We start from the raw sequence: 16,533 nt of genomic DNA, 5'->3' as shown, positions 1-16,533 counted from the left end.
TTCAATCCCTTGCCTACACTCTCAAATGCCTTCAATCCCTCCTTCTACCCAGCAGCCCAAATCATCCTTCTAATTTTTGAATATGATCACATTTACTCCTCTGTTCAAAATTTCTTCAGTGGCTCCCCACTGTTTTCTGGATAAAATCTAAACTCCTGCAGCTGGGTCACAAATTCACTCATATTACACTCAGATGTGCAATATTATTAGTCTTCTCTCTTTCCTAGAACTGATTTGATCTTGTTCACAGTGCCCCGACCCTGCTGGGTAACAGGGGCAGGGGAAACTAAAATTAATCCACTCTGGTAAATTCAGTTGGGTCTGAAAATTTATTTTAGACAGGTCTAAATAACTCAGTAGGTTTGGATGACTCAGCCTTTCAGGTTGTTTTACCCTTCCTTATCTTATTTTCAAGATAGCACTTGGATTTATAGAGATGTCATTGAGGGAAGGGAGTCCCTTATCCATGTGGTCCCTGGGGTTGTGTCACTTGGCATTTGCTGAGATGTGGCCTTTGCTGAGATGTGGCATTTGCTAAGATGTGTCTGGTATAAACACCATCCTCAGAGGTAGCTATTACAGATGAGGAAGCTGAGGCTAAACTATTTTACACATGAGGAAGCCAAGGCTAAAAGAGGTTGAGTAATTTGCCCAATGGAGAAGGCAATGGCACCCCACTCCAGTACTCTTACCTGGAGAATCCCATGGATGGAGGAGCCTGGTAGGCTGCAGTCCATGGGGTCGCTGAGTCGGCCACGACTGAGCGACTTCACTTTCACTTTTCACTTTCATGCATTAGAGAAGGAAATGGCAACCCACTCCAGTGTTCTTGCCTGGAGAATCCCAGGGACGGCGGAGCCTGGTGGGCTGCCGTCTATGGGGTAGCACAGAGTCGGCCACGACTGAAGCGACTTAGCTGCAGCAGCAGCAGCAACTTGCCCAAGGTCACAAAGTTAGTTAAGTAGCAGAACCAGAAATCAACACCACCCTGATTCTGGTTGGCACTTGGATTTGCATCTAGAAGTCCAGAGATAAGCTAACATCGGCTTTGGGAGCACTGAGAAGACTTCACGGTATAGCTTCAGAGCTGTGCTTACCCATGGAAGAATATGTCTAGTGGAATGAGAAAAGTGTCCATTCAGAACACTGAGGAGTCACTGACATATGAAATAGGGTAGGAAGCCCTACCTGATGGCTCCTGCTCAAGCAGACCTTTCTCTTAGGAGAGCTTCTAGATGGAGGAGTCAGGAGCTTCTAGGATGGACAGTCATGCCTGATTCTATTCCAGCCAGGGCTAAGCCATCCCTCAAAATACCCCATTCCCCTGTGTCCTAGGCTCCCCCATAGAAGGTCAGAATACGAAGCCCTGACCAGTACTGGGTGAGAACTCAACATGTGTCAAAACAACTTATGTTGTCAGAGCTGCTCACACCTCATGAGGCCAGGGAATGTGGAACCAACCACAAACCCTCTGAAGTGGGGATGCAGGGTTCACATTCAGGTGAGAGTGGACGTGCGGGGGTATAGGAGACTTCCAGCACCAGGAGGTTCGGTCTCCTCCCGGATGTGGTATCCCAGTGTCTTCCTACATATGACGGAGACAGAGACCTCTCGCAGATATGAAGGGGTGGTCCCCTCAAGTAGAGGGAGACAGAGGCTTTGGCCTTTCTCAGCTTTTGGGTGTGCAGATCTTCCTGGTGAGGTAGGTGCAAGAAATCCCCGCAGGTAGGTGGGTCCCGCTACTGTCCACTTCCCCCGGGGAGGGATCCAGACTGAATAGCCCCTTCAGCCCTCTTTCCGCCCCCGCCCCTGCCCCTGCCCCTGCCCCTGCCCGCACAAGGGGCGGGACAGTCTTCTCCCCAGGGCACAACCAATGGCAAGGGAGCCTGCCACGGGCAGCCAATTAAATAGCGGCAGCGGCGAGGGATGGCTCCTCCTCCGGCAAGCCGCCGGCCGCTGCCTCCCAGGAGGCGGGGCTCCTTCGCTGTTTTTGCGGCCGGCGGAGCCTGGCCGAGCCTAGCCGAGAGACCAGTCGAGCCCAGCCGAACGTAGCCGAACGCAGCCGAGCCTAGCCGAACCCTGCGCCCAGACCGCCGCCGCCGCCCGAGCGCCGCCGTGCGAGCAGGCGAGCGGCCGCGGCCGCGGAGGAGGCGCCGCCCCAGGGGGAGGAGGTGGCCGCTCGCCGCAGACCGCCCGCGGCAGAGGCCGCCCCGGTCGCGCCGCGGCGGGAGCGGCCGGCGGAGGCTGCGCTGCCGAGGGGGAGGGCCGGGGGAGGGAACGTCACCCCTGTCCGCCTCCCGCCGCCCCCCGCCCACAGGCTCCGGAGCATCATTCGGCGCCCAGCATCCCGCTACCCCGGATCCTCCCGCGGGCGCGCACCGGGCTTAACTCAGGTAAGAGGGGCCCACCCACCACGGGCATGGAGGTTGAGAACCAGAGACGGAGATAAAGAGGCTTAAGACTCAGAGGCACAGCCGGGGAGAAGGAGAGTCAGACACAAAGACAGACACGCTAGAGACGCACAGAACTACAGAGACCTCACAGAGAGGGGAGAGAGACACGTCCACGGGGACAGATGGACACACAGCGGGGAAGAAAGAGAGGCGAGAGACACAAGAGACCTAGGCATACAGAGACTGATCCAGAGATACACAAAGAAATAGACTAGGAGAGAAAGGAGACACAAGAGAGACACTCAGGACTCAGAGATGGGGACACATAAGAGAGACAGATACAAAGAGAGCTACAGATGGGTGCACACCGGAGGTGGGTATACAGAGGCTGAGGTGCATATCCAGGCAAGAACCAAGGGACAGAGTAAGAGCCAGACACACAGACACACGCACCTGACCTGGCTCAACAGTCTCTCTGAGAGGCTCACCTAGGTACACAGTTTTGGATACACAGACCCACACACGCCTGCCAGGCCTCCACAAAGTTCCCTCTGTGTGGGCTGGCGCCTCTGGAGGTCTTCTGGGCTGGTTGGCTGAAGTCCTGAGAGCAGGGAGGTGCCCAGGCCATACCAAAGCTGGTCACAGTGCCCACCCTTCAAGGCCTTGGGCTTCCTCAATCCCACCCACTCTTACAGTTCTTCTGAGGGCTGGACGTTCAGTGGGCAGGTCCAGGCCATGCCCACTCTGGCTTCCCCACTGGGGCCACACCCCCATCCAGGTGCCCAGAGCCAGGTCCTGGCTCTGTGGGGTGTTTAGACCTGTTGGGAGGCCGGAGGTATGGGAGGGGGGCTCTCTTCTCCACCCTCTCCTCCTCAGCCTCACCCTCCCCTTTCCTCCTCACCATGCTTTGCCTCTGCTCTGTACCCCTCACAGGCTCAGACATCTCCACTGCCCAGGGATCACTGAGTGTGTGGAAGGCCAGCTGTCCCAGCGCCCCGCTTCGGCATGGGTCCTGCCATTGAGGCAGCTTCTCAGCCTGTACTCGTCTGAGGGTGCACCCGTCATGGGGGCAGCCCTCTCCCAGGGGGCCCTCATCGCCATCATCTGCAACGGCCTCGTCGGCTTCTTGCTGCTGCTGCTCTGGGTCATTCTCTGCTGGGCCTGCCACTCACGCTCTGCCAACATCGACTCCCTCTCCGAATCCAGTCCCAACTCCAGCCCTGGCCCCTGTCCTGAGAAGGCGCCCCCGCCCCAGAAGCCCAGCCATGAGGGCAGCTACCTGCTGCAGCCCTGAAGGCCCCTGGCCTAGCCCGGAGTCTGGGACTTAAGTCCACCCCACCTGGCACCTGAAATCGGGATTCCAGGGTCTAGCCGGCCTGAGGTCCAGAACTCAGAGTCCAGCCTGTGTGGAACTGGACCTAGCCACCCAGTGTCTGGTCAGCCTGGCTCCAAGAGGGGCCCTGCTGGCCCTAGGTAGACAGGCCTGGGGCAGGGGTTCGTGAGTTGGTGCTAGGGCCAGGGCCATTTGGACTCTGCTCCATCCCAGCGGTCAGGGGTGGGGTCCACCCTCCCCCTAGGCCAAGCGCCTCTCGGCCCTCCAGGTTGGGGAAGCAAACTAGAATCCATGGCAATAATGGGAGGGTGTCCAGGCTGGGCCCCTCCTCTGGTCCTTCTACTGTTTGCTGGATAATAAATGGATCTAAGGCTCTACCCTGAGATTCTCTCCTCTTCCTGGGGGCCCTGCTATAGCAAAATTAAAGATGTGGGTGGACTTCCAGACACAGGTTTATTTGTGCAAAGTAGGAGAGGGTAACGGGTTGAGGACTAAGTCCTGGAGTGAGGTGATGGGACCAGGGCCGGAGCAGGGCGCTGGGACCTGATCAGGGGTAGGGTCAGACACATACTGGGTACCAAGGCTGGGCTGGGGTACCAGGGTCAGGGGCTACAAGTACTAGGTTCAAGACATGGGCCAGGTTCAGAGGCCAGGCCCTCAGGTCTTGGTTTTCACTTCCCTCACCAGGTTCAGCAGTTTGTCCAATTTTGCGATCTCCACAGCTGGCCCCTTCTGTACTTCCTGGCCCTTCTTTTCCTGGGGAGAAGATAAGTACACACCAGGGAGGACTGGTGAGGGAGAGGCCACCTCTCGCTGCCTCCCAGCATCACCTCCTCAGCCCAGCTTACCCCAGCACTGCCGTGCCCTCTCCTGCCCAGTTAGCTTCTGGACCCCTGCCTCCCTCTCCTGCCTGATTAGCTTCTAGACCCCTGCCTCCCCCCACCTCTGCAAGATCCTTCCCCATCTCAGGTTCGACAAACAGGGCCCAGCTAAAGCCTGGAAGAAACATCCAACTCTTGTTTCTGAACCTCAGATCGACGTAGAATCCTGATGGTTGGGGCGGGGGGCAAGCCAAGAAGAGCTGTAGTCCCAGACCTCTACCGGTTGGGACCACCCCTCCTACAGGAAGGTCTCTGGCTGAGTCCTAACAAGGAGCTAAGAGCTGTGTGTTTGTGGAGGGAAAGTGTGGACAAAGCCACAGGTGCCCTCACCTAGCACTCGTACCCAGTACTTCCAGCTCAGGCAGGGAGTGGGGTACCATTTGGGGCCAGGCCTGCTGTGTCAGTTATCCCCAGGTGGGGGAGGGTGTCAGGAGGGCAGATGGCATGTCCCATGTGGTTCCAGATGTCCTCAGCAGGTCTTGAATTAATGACCCCCACCCCCCACCCCTGGCCACAGGGTTTCGCATGTGGCGCAGTGGTAAAGAATCTGCCTGACGATGTAGGAGACACAAGAGACATGGGTTCGACTCCTGGGTCGGGAAGATCCACTGGAGTAGGAAATGGCAACTCACTGCCTGGGAAATCCCATGGACAGAGGAGCCTGGTGCGCTAGTCTGTGGGGTCACAAAAGAGACACGACTGAGCGCACACACACACACACACACCCCTTGCCTACAGGGCATGCACACACACAGACACGCACACACAGACACACACACACACACACACCCTTGCCTACAGGGCACTCTAATCCTTTCGCTGGTAAGCTGGACTCTGAGAAAAAGTGTTGGGCCACTGGGTCTGTGTGACTCCCAGGCCTGAGAGCTCCTTGGCAGACCAGCACCAGTGCCATCCTCCCTCTGTCCAGGCAGTGGGGTGCGGGCTAGGCTGGGGGAGCTGCCATTTCTCGCCTTCCCTCTGTACCTGAGCCCCCTGCCCTCTCAGCCACCTGTGCCCAGGGCTCACTGGCACCTGCCCCAGCCTTGCCTGCTGGGGACCCAGCCTGGATCTGGCCCGGGCTGTGAGGTGGGGGGAGAGGCGGGGCCCACAGGCCCTTTTCTGGCCCATCTTGGCTGCTGACACCCAGTGGAGCTCAGATTTCCTCCTGGCGTGACTCCTGCACCTGTTCCCAAATCTGTCTCCCCCCTCCCCTCGTGGCACAGAGCCTTTGCCCCTTCCCCCCCTCACCCCGACATTCGTGAGGCAGAGGACAAAGATGTCTCTTTCTCCCTTCCCTCTCTCTCTCCCAGATTAACCTCATGTTCTCTTCTCACCCTCACCTCATCTCCTGGGAGTCAGGAAGCCTGGCTTTTAGTTGTTAACTCCCTATATGACTCTGGGCAAGTTCCTTGCCTTTCTGAGCTACAGTTGCCATCTAGACAGTAGCTGGGGAAAGTAGGCCTTGACCTTTGGTGGGCTCTGATACCAGTCACGGGATGCTCCTTGGGCTGGGCAGTCAGGCCTCTGTGGCCCAGCCCTCTTGGGGAGATCAGGGAGACTGCAGCCTGCAGAGGGGGGCAGGAGGGATGCCCACAGGACTTCCTCTGGCCTGAGTCACTTGGCGGCTGATAGAGTCAGGTGGTAGTTTCACAGGAACTGCCAGTCCATGCAAGAACTAGCCCCCAGCTGTCACCTGCTCAGGTTCTCTGACTCCCAGGTACCCATGCCCTCAGGTCCTCAGAGATACTGATGCTGACCCTTGCTCTGAGGAGTTGAGACTGTGGGAGATCTTTGCCTCCCTGGGTCAGAGTGGGCAAGGCAGGCCTCCTGCCACATCTACTGCCTTCAACGTGTGATGGCTGTCCCCCAGCCCCGAGGGGTCACTACCATCCCTCCCACGGGGCTATCCAACTCTACCAGCTTAAGCCTGGGTCTTGCTCCTCACTAAATCAAGGGCAGATTTTATCTGTTCCACAAATTGTACTGCCTTCCTCCGGCTCCTGGAGGCCAACTAGTAGGGCTTAGCCGAGTTTCAGACCACGCCCACCCCACCCCACCCCACCCCACCCCACCCCACCCCACCCCCAGCCCACCACAGCCTCTGGGCCACAGCTGCAGGCACTCAGCAGCCTTCTGAGTATTTATAGCCAAGTCCACCCCCTCCCCCAGCTGGCTACAATTACAGGCCCGGCCAAAATCCCAGCCCTTGCCTCCCTGGCCATGGTGGGGAATAGGCCAGGCTGGCATGAGAGGGTTAGTGCAGTGGCGCCTGCTTTGGTGGCGGCACATAGGGGCAGGTGTCAGCAGTTGAAAGAGGCCCCTGCTGTTTCCTCAAACTGCAAGTAAAGGCCTCAAATGGCAACCCCGGGGGGTACAGTCATCAGGGCAACGTGGCTCAGCCCCAGCTCAGCTCTGACCCTGGTCCAGAACCTAGCAAGGAGCAAATTCTCTCCTAGCACCCAAATGGACAGGACTGGGATCTAGGGCTTTGGATTTTTAAGTTGGACCCTTGGGCTCTGGATTCTAAGGTTTGGGTTCTTAAGTCTGAATCGGGACTCTGAGATCTAGATTTTGAGGTCATGGCTCTGGGCTCTGTGGCCTGTATTCAGAGCCCTTGGGCTCTAGCCAGGATCTCTGGATCATTCTAGATCCCAGAAAGGAACCAGAGCTCAAAAGGAGGACTGCCTAGCTACTGACCTAGTTACCCTCCTCACGGCTCATTTCCTGTTTCCTGTGTGGACCCACAGCTCCCAGTTCAGGGACCATTGGAGTTGAAGCCCTGTGCAAGCCCAGCGAATGACCGGAAACTAAGCCTCGAGTCCCTGCCTGGATAACACCAAGCAAGCCAATGATGCCCATGTACTCCCCCCAGACTTTGGACTCGAGTCACCTGCTTACCTGTTGTCTCCACCTGGGGCTCAGATTCAGCATTGTCAGAACCCATCTGTCCCGCTACAAACCTACTTCTATGCCCCTCACTTGGACAATGACACCATCCTTACCCTGGGCCTCCAAAGCCAGAAACCTGGGGCTATCCCCTGGCTCCTCCCCTTTCTCTCACCAATCACCCCCCTCCCCACCATCCAGCCATCCTGGAGACTTTCTTTTGTGGCAGCCCGAATTCCCCAAGACTGTACCTTCGGCATCTTGCGCAAGTTGGGTGAGAGCTTGAGGCAGGTGACGTGCCCTCGGTCATCGCCCACAATGATGACGGGGTGGATGTGGTTGAACTGCACGTGGGTGAGCTTGTTCTTCTTTTTGGCCACTACGGGCTGGTTGCAGATGGCCTCGTACTTGTTGATGGACAAGTCAAACACGTGGGTCTGTGAAGAGGTAGGTGTCAGCACAATCAGGGAAATGAGGTCCCTATCCCTGCTTCCCCCCACCAGAGGAACTGCCCCTGGACTTTCTGGAGAAACATGACAGAAGCCTAGCACACTGGAGCTGGAGGCAGTAGGAGAGGCAATTTGTGTCTCTGTTTTTCCTATGGTTGAGGGAATGACAATAAAATGTTTAGGAGAAAATTTAAGTGTCTATAGAATTAACAGTAATAGCAGTTGCCATTTATGGAGTACTTACAGCTTCCCTGGTGGCTCAGATGGTAAAGAATCTGCCTGCAGTGCAGGAGACCCGGGTTCAATTCTTAGGTTGGAAAGATCCCCTGGAGAAGGGAATGGCAACCCACTCCAGTATTCTTGCCTGCAGAATTCCATGGACAGAGGGGCCTGGTGGTCTACAGTCCATGGGGTTGCAAAGTGTCAGACACAACTGAGCAACTTCTACAGTATGATGCACTAAACTCTGGGCAAGCATGTTACCTGGTTGCATCATCTAATTACAATAGTCACAGCCACTCTATCAGGTAGGTTCTGTTATTTTCCACATTTTATAAATGAGGAGATGGAAGCTCTTAAGCCTAACTTGCCAGTAAGTGGCAGAGCCAGGGTTTCTACCAAATGAATATATGTCAGGTGCTTGGACAGTGCTTGTCATATAAGTGCTAAACAAATGTCGGATCTTATTTTTACTGCACTGTAAGTCCAAACCATTAGCAAGTTTTGCCTAGACGACTACGCAGCATCCTAACTAGTCTTCCTGCTTCATCTCCTCCCCTTCTCTTATCCATCCTCTGTGTAGCAGCTAGACTTACCTTTTAAAAATCTGGAATCCTCCAATAGTCTCCCTAGGCATACTACATAAAAATTCTGATTCTTTCTTTCAATTCTGCACCATTTGCTCTCATCTCAGGCTCTCAGCCCTTTGCCTACTAGATCCCGGCCACCCTAACTTACTGTTCCTTAAACCCTTCCAGCTTGTTCTCCTCTCAGGGCATTTGCACTAGCGGTTCCTTTGTCTGGAAGGCCTCACTCATCTTCACCTGACCCTTTTGTGTGACCCAGCTCTCTACTTGAATGTCACCTCTTTAAAGAAGATTTCCCTGACCACTTTATCTAAGAGACCACCCAGTCCTTTCCTTTTGCATCACTCTATTTTAAAGATATAACAGCTTTGAAAATGAAAGTGTTAGTCACTCAGTCATGTCCGACTCTTTGCAACCCCATGGACTGTAGCCCGCCAGACTCTTCTGTCTATGGGATTTTCCTGGCATGAATGGGTAGCCATTCCCCTCTCCAGGGGATCTTTCTGACCCAGGGATGGAACCCAGGTCTCCTGCGTTGCAGGTGGATTCTTTACCATCTGAGCTATCAGGGAAGCCCCATAACAGCTTTGTGGAGATAAAATTCACATACTATAAAATTTACCCATTTAAAGTATACAATTCCTGTTTTTTAGTATATTCACAGTTATGTAACCATCACCACAACCAAGTATAGAACATTTTCATCACCCCAAAAAGAACCCTTATACCTATTACCAGTCATACCCACTTTCTCCCAACCCCTCTCTCCCTAGGTAACCACAAATCTACTTTATTTCTGTAAATTTGCCTATTCTATGCTATGCTATGCTAAGTCGCTTCAGTCGTGTCCGACTCTGTGCGACCCCATAGACGGCAGCTCACCAGGCTCCGCCGTCCCTAGGATTCTCCAGGCAAGAATACTGGAGTGGGCTGCCATTTCTTTCTCCAGTGCATGAAAGGGAAAAGTGAAAGTGAAGTCGCTCAGTCGTGTCCGACTCTTAGCGACCCCATGGACTGTAGCCTACCAGGCTCCTCCGTCCATGGGATTTTCCAGGCAAGAGTACTGGAGTGGGGTGCCATTGCCTTCTCCGTTGCCTATTCTAGACCTGCATAAATGGAATCAGAAAATGTTCGGTGTTGTGACTGGCTTCTTAATTTTTTTAAAGATTTTTTTGATAGGGACTATGTTTAAAGTTTTTATTGAAGATGTTACAATATTCCTTCTGTTTTCTGTTTTGGTTTTTTGGCCAGGAGGCATGTGGGATCTCAGCTCCCCAACTAGGGATCAAACCTATACCTCCTGCATTGTAAGGCGAAGTCTTAAACACTGGACAGCCAGGGAAGTCTCTGAGACTGGCTTCTTAAACTAAGCATGCTTTCAATGTTCATCCATGATATAGCATGTATCAGTAGTACATTCCTTGTTAGTGCTGAATAATCGTTCTTATGGATTGAGTACTTACTGTTTACTCATTCATCAATTACAGACATTTGGGTTGTTTCCACTTTTTTGGCTATTATGAATAATGCTGCTGTGAACATTGGTGTACACACGTCATCCTCTTTTGATCTCTGCCTAGCACTTAACTCTATTGGGGGTTTGGTTGTTGTTTTCTATTTCTTTCCCTTCACTGGAACATAAGCTCTGTGAATCACCTGAATCACCAGGCCCTGACCTGGAGTTGGGAGCCACAGTTGGCCCATGGTTAGACATTTGTTCAGCAAATAAATGCCTGACTTAAGGGTGATGCCTTAATACACTCTATTCTTTCCTGGCAGGTGCTTCTCAGCTTATATCAAAGTCCATAAGTAAATTATGTTGCATAAAAACTTTCTCATAAAAAAATTTCCCCACAAGCTCTTTTTGAGCTTTCACCAATTCTTACTGTTGCACAGACCCCTCCCATCTCCCCTCTCAGACTCAGCTTGCATACTCCCAGGGATGGGGACCTCACTACCTTTTAGATGCTATTTCAACCACAGATTGACTCTGGTTTATAAGTTTCTCTTTACATCAAGCTGGCACCTGCCACCCTATAGCTCCCTCCCCATGGCCCTCAGAGAAGACAGCTCCTCCTCATGGGATCTTATCTCCCATCTTGCTCTCTCCTTCAAGGTGAACAGCTCCACTCTCTCCTCCAGGCTTAATGGGATGACAGACCCCTCTTTTATTTATTTATTTTTGGCTGTGCTGGTCTTCTGCCTGCACGCGGGTTTCCTCTAGTTGCAGCAAGATGGGGCTACTCTCTAGTTGTGGTGTGCAGGCTTCTCATTGCAGTGGCTTCTCTTGTTGAGGCTCACAGGCTCTAGGCATGTGGGCTTCAGTAGTTGCAGCATGTGGGTTCAACAGTTGTGGCCCACAGACTTAGTTGCCTCATGGCATGTGGAATCTTCCAGGACCAGGGATCGAACCTGTATCCCTTGCATTGGATTCTTCACCACTGGACCACCAGGGATGACAGGGCCCCAAGTGGCCTGGCCCTTGAGGATACACAGAGTCCCATGTTCCGCCTTCCCCCAGCTGCCCTGGGCCTGGAGTGGGCCCTCCAGGAGGGACAGCTGAGATGGCTCATCCTGTCTTCAGTAGGGGGTCAGCAGGGTCGGGAAAGGGGCACTTACCTTCCCGTTGGTGGTGACTGCTGCGAACACAGTGGACGAGTATGGTGCCCAGGCCACGTCGCCCACAGCTGAATTGAGGTCGTAGATGAACATCGGGGTCCTGCAGTGGGGAAGGGCGGAAAGCTGAGAGAACAGAGGGCTCATGGTGCCAGAACCCTACTGGTCCTCGCCCAGGGTGCAGCCTGAGGGAGGGCAGGCCCCTCACTTGATGGTGTGGTCCCATATCTTCACTGTCCAGTCAGAGCTGCAGGACATGAAGACCTTGGTGTGGTAGGGGTTCCAGGACACGGCATCCACAGCCATGTTGTGGGCGTCGTAGGTGTCGAGGAACTGGCTGGAGTAGGATTTGGAGCACTGGAGTGGGGGTGGGGAAGCATGAGTGAGAGAGGTCAGCCACCACTTCCCCAGGGGTTTTTGGAGGGTCAGACCCTGAGATTCCTCTTCTGTCCCCGCCCTGCCTCACTGTCCCAGCTGAGCTGTGGCCAAGCTCTTGGCTGTTCTTCTTCTCACCCTCAAATCAACCAGAGAGAGAGGAGGGGCTTAAGGGATTGGGGTTTGGGTGGGCAGGGGAGCCTTCCTGGAGGGTGAGGGAAGTCTGCCCAGAGGATTCCAGGCCAGGCAGAAATGGCCTTTCCTCCCTGAGGCTCCCCTGGTAGCTCAGCTGCTAAAGAACCTGCCTGCAATGCAGGAAACCCTGGTTCAATTCCTGGGTCGGGAAGATCCCCTGGAGAAGGGATAGGCCAACCACTCCATTATTTTTGGGTTTCCCTGGTGTTTCACATGGTTAAGAATCCACCTGCAATGCAGGAGACTTGAGTGCCATCTCTGAGTTGGGAAGATCCCCTGGAGAAGGGCAGAGAAGCCTGGCAGGGCTACAGTCCAGGGGGTCACAAAGAGTCAGACACAACTGAACGACTAAGCAAGCACAGCCCTGAGCCCAGGGAGAGCAGGTCTAGGGGCTCTGGTGGAGGTATGGTCTAGTCTGTGTCCACGCCGAGGCCTGTGGACAGGCAAACAGAGCCCTGGATCCACCAGCAGTCCACAGACATAATCCTTGCAGTGGTGGTAAACATCCCACCTTTCTCAGGTAGGGGCTTCCCTGGTGGCTCAGATGGTAAAGAATCCGCCTGCAATGTGGGAGACCTGGGTTCAATCCCTGGGTTGGGAAGATCCCCTGGAGAAAGGCATGGCAATCCACTCCAGTATTCCTGTCTGGAGAATCCCATGGACAGAGGAGCCTGGCGGGCTACAACCTACGGGGTCGCAAAGAGTCAGACATGACGGAGTGACTAACCTTTCACTTTCATTTGCTCACAGAAAAGCAAGTGCAGAGCCAGGAACAAGTCCCAGTCTCATGATTTCTCACTTGGTTTCCTGCCCTGGCCACTGTGCCCTTCACTTCCTCTCTCCAGGAGACTGAGTGACTGACTGGTCTCTTCCTGTCTCCCGAAGCCACAGGAGGGGTGGAGAAGGGGGGTGGGGACATCTTTTGCATTCAGATTGGCTCTGCCTGGGCCTCAGGGGCTCCCGGGAGGCTGCCTGTAATTAACATTCTGAGTTTCTGAGCCTAAGAAAAGCTTGCAGCAGAGCTATTTCTGGATGGATGAAGGCTCAGAAGGATGTTCACCTACTAACACTGAGACCTGGCAGAAGCGGGCCACGAAGTTCCATCCCGCCACCAGCTAGGATGAACCCGGTGTTTAGAGATAGGTTTTCTTGTTACCCAGCCTTCAAAGCTCAGCTCAAGTTCAGATCTCCTCTAGGAAGTCTTTTCAGGATGTTCCAAGCCCCGCTCTTCCCCCACAACCCCCATGCCCAGCTCTACCTCCTTCACTCCCAGGCAGGGAGCAGGACGTGAGGGAAAGATGCTGGGTTGGGCTAAAGTCACCCTCTAGATTCTTCATCTCCTTTCCTGCAGTCAGCCCCTCTTCCTGACACCCACGCAGGTCAAGAAATGCATTCTGGGAGGGGACATATGTATGTATACCTATGGCTGATTCATGTTGATGTTTGGCAGAAACCAACACAATACTGTAAAGCAATTATCCTTCAATTAAAAATAAATAAATTTTTTAAAAAAGAAAGCAATGCATTCTCTTTCCCCATGAAGCCTTCTAGAACTGATGAGCCCTGAGATCCATCCGAATATGGTCTGTTGAGAATGACAAGCTCCCAGGTCTAGTGGCCCTGTAAGGAACTGGCATCGGAGCAGTGCTGCCTCACCTTGTAGATTTTTCCCTCCTCTGTGCCCACCAGAAACAGGTAGTCGATCTCTCTGTGGAAGTCAAAGGCAGTGCCGCAGCCTTCGGGAGAAGAGGGAACCGTTTTAGGCCAGTTCTGGAAGGGAGGGAGGCCCCCAGCATCCACCTCTACCCAGTAGGCCCTCCCCTGGGACAGCCTGTGTCTGGGTGCTATGAGGGCTGGAGCCAGCCAAACAGAAACAGGGTCCCTGGGCTGCTGCTAGAGCCCGGCAGTTGGGACTCTGCAAACGGGCCAGGGCTTCTGCAGACAGGAATGGGGCCTGGATAAACAAGGTGGGGATTGAGTTAAACAGGGTCGGGGTCAGGGTAAACAAGGACAGGGTCTGCTAACAGGGATACGGTCTGTACAAACAGGGATACGTCTGCATAAACAGGGGAGGAATTGAGTAAACAGGGATGGGATCTGGGTAAACAGGGGCCTGATCTGCATAAACAGGGAGGGTCTGCAGACTGCTCAGGACCAGGCTGTCTCCTTACCTCCTCCTACCCGGCAGGAGGGGAGGTGGGGTGTGCAGAAAGAGGGAGGACCAGACCTCCTGGGCCTGGGTGATGTGGCCTGGCCGGAGATGAGGTGTAGGGGCTCTTACCCACTGTGTGTATCTGCAGGCCCTCGAGACCTTCCGTGCCGCCCTCCACCTTCAGCTTGATGACGTCAGTGTGAACCAGCTCGCTCTGCGGTCACACAGGGAGGGGGGAGGCGCACCGGTGGGGCTGGACCCGCAGGATTGGAGTCCCCCTGCCATTTGGCTCCCCTGACCCCCCATCTTCACCCCTGCATGACCCTTCCTGGGAAACACGCACCTTCACGAGCGTCCAAGACACGATCCTGCCATCGGACGACACAGAGAAGAAGTTGAGGTTATGGTCCATGTCATCCTTCTGCCACCTGACCTGCAACATCCCGCCCTGTGAGCTCTGGTGCCCTTCGAGGGTGTCGGGTTAGGGCTTCGAGCTGAGCAGGGCCCTCGACGACCCTTCTGAGGCCCAGAAGCCAGTTCTGGGAGCCCATTGCCTAGGGTCCCATGATGGGCCCTCCCTCCCTCCTCACTCACCGTCCCCCCGCCACCCTGCCGCCGAGCATCCTGAGGCAATGTGCCAGTGGGGCCCTGCCCCGGTCCCCGGGCTCAGCAGTGGAGTACCTGGTTCCTCTCTGCGTTGGCTGCTAGGAGCCCTGCTTTTTGTTTGTTTGTTTAGAGAAACTTGTTATTAAATTTGATTTTCTTTAAATACGTACCTTTTCCCCACGCTCACCCACATGGGGGGAGGAACAGAAAACCCCCAGCCCTTCCATTTGTGGGATTCCATGTATAAAACCTGAGATGGTGAGGATGAAGTATAAAAATACTGTTTACAAAGGGAAAGAGGGTGTCCATTATGACCTTAACTTTCAGACACCCCCATCTGCAGGCTCCTTTTTGCTCCTTTAGAAAAACTTCTGGGAATCCATTTGGATGTAGAACAAGCCCTTCTTCTAGTGGGGTATGGGGAATGGGGTGTATGTGGTGTGAGTTGATCAGTTGTGTCCGACTCTTTTCAACCCCATGGTCTGTAGCCCACCAGGCTCCTCTGTCCATGCGGATTCTCCACGCAAGAATACTGGGGTGGGTTGCCATTCCCTTCTCCAGGGGATCTTCCCGATGCAGGGATCGAACCCAGGTCTCCTGCATTGCAGGCAGAATCTTTACTATCTGAGCCACTGGCGGGGGTAGTGAGGGGATGGGATGGGGAAGGGGGTGGGGAGCTCCCAAACCCCAACACAGAATAGGAAGCTATTTTTGTAAGAAGTTGTTAGAAAGCAGTGGCTCTGTGTTTGACCTCCTTACGTCGACAGCCCATCAACCAGCTTCCTCATTTCTAAAACAGAAACCATAATAGCATGAGTTTGTTGTTAGGAATAAATGAAATAATGAATGTCAGTGTTCAATAAGTAATAGCCATCGTCCTAGGAATCAAGGTGCTAAGGTTCTTGGGGGGCTTTTTCCTGCTTGCTTCCCTCCCCATCCAGGCTTGGTTTTTCTCCAGGTAGCCTTTCTTCTGTTCCCACCTTCACTTCACTACTGGCTCCTGCTTCTAAAATCTTGCTCCCAGCATCTCAGATATGAGCTGCATTTCTCCAACTGCAAATTGGGGTTAATAATCCTTCCCCACCCATCTTCTCTGGGCTGGAAGCAAACATATGGGAAAGTGTTTTGGAGACAGAGCTGTTGTCTTATGAAGATGACACGCTTGAGGCTCAAGTTTCTGTTGCCAGATGTGGAGGCCTGGCAGAGCTGTGTCCGGGAGGGCTGGGGTGGGGCTAGATGCCCAGAGCTTTCCAGCTTCCAGGCCTCCTGCGCTGGGACCACCATCTTTCCCCTGTCACAAGGAGAGGCCCAGTGAGGGCGGACAGGAACCCAGGGCTGCTGTCTGTAACCACAGTTGTAACCTGGCTCTTGAGCGGTGTACGTGTAGGGTGGTGGAGGGGATTTCTTCTCCGGGGGACCTCCCCCATCTCCAGGCCTGGCTGTCAGAGCTGCAGGAGGGAGGACCTTGCCCTGCCTGGGCCTGTCTGGGCAGGCTGCTCTTTTGTGCTTTCACCAAGAGGCCTAGAACACCACACAGCCTGTGAGGCACAAGTCAGAGCAGTCCTGATGCTGAGACAGCTCCCTCTTCTGTGTAAAGGTAGTCCCTTTAAAGGGGGGAGCGGATGGGGGTGTCAAAGACCAGACAATAAGAGGCGCAGGGGAGCTGCAAAGGGAAGTGTTTAATGAGTGGCCGCTGGCGTGCATTGGAAATTGTATTTCACACCCCACTTAGCAGCCTGATGCCCAGTCGGGGGTGGTGCGAGTATTTGCAGGTATGCGTGTATGTGTGTGTGTGCAAATTTCACACATGCTCCTGGAGTGGAGGTGGGAGGGTGGGAATA

General features: G+C 54.2%; 2 protein-coding genes across 4 annotated transcripts in view; one reads left to right on the top strand and one right to left on the bottom strand.

Annotated features, from left to right (window-relative positions):
- The first annotated feature begins 3,358 nt into the window (after positions 1-3,358).
- On the top strand, positions 3,359-3,769 carry ENHO (energy homeostasis associated). The gene has a single exon (XM_081520319.1). It carries the CDS (start codon positions 3,457-3,459, stop codon positions 3,685-3,687), a length of 231 nt encoding a protein of 76 aa, XP_081376445.1. The 5' UTR covers positions 3,359-3,456; the 3' UTR covers positions 3,688-3,769.
- A 391-nt stretch (positions 3,770-4,160) lies between these two features.
- The window catches only part of DNAI1 (dynein axonemal intermediate chain 1), a 66,901-nt gene continuing 54,528 nt past the window's right edge, over positions 4,161-16,533 (bottom strand). For all 3 annotated transcript variants that reach the window (XM_081519416.1, XM_081519423.1, XM_081519431.1), the window contains 7 exons: positions 14,430-14,519; positions 14,216-14,300; positions 13,591-13,670; positions 11,573-11,721; positions 11,368-11,467; positions 7,745-7,930; positions 4,161-4,482 (listed from right to left, as the gene is read on the bottom strand). In XM_081519416.1, the coding sequence (XP_081375542.1) occupies positions 4,384-4,482; positions 7,745-7,930; positions 11,368-11,467; positions 11,573-11,721; positions 13,591-13,670; positions 14,216-14,300; positions 14,430-14,519 (789 nt within the window). In that variant the 3' untranslated portion in view covers positions 4,161-4,383. The remainder of the gene's footprint in view (positions 4,483-7,744; positions 7,931-11,367; positions 11,468-11,572; positions 11,722-13,590; positions 13,671-14,215; positions 14,301-14,429; positions 14,520-16,533) is intronic.

This window comes from Giraffa tippelskirchi, chromosome 1 (assembly GCF_054371585.1).
Source record: "Giraffa tippelskirchi isolate mGirTip1 chromosome 1, T2T-mGirTip1v1.2.pri, whole genome shotgun sequence".
In the NCBI taxonomy this organism is placed as follows: Eukaryota; Metazoa; Chordata; class Mammalia; order Artiodactyla; family Giraffidae; genus Giraffa; species Giraffa tippelskirchi.
This window is presented reverse-complemented; position numbering and strand designations above follow the sequence as displayed.

Coding starts and splice junctions, on each gene's coding strand:
- ENHO (XM_081520319.1), top strand. CDS start 3,457: ATGGGGGCAGCCCTCTCCCAGGGGGCCCTCATCGCCATCATCTGCAAC.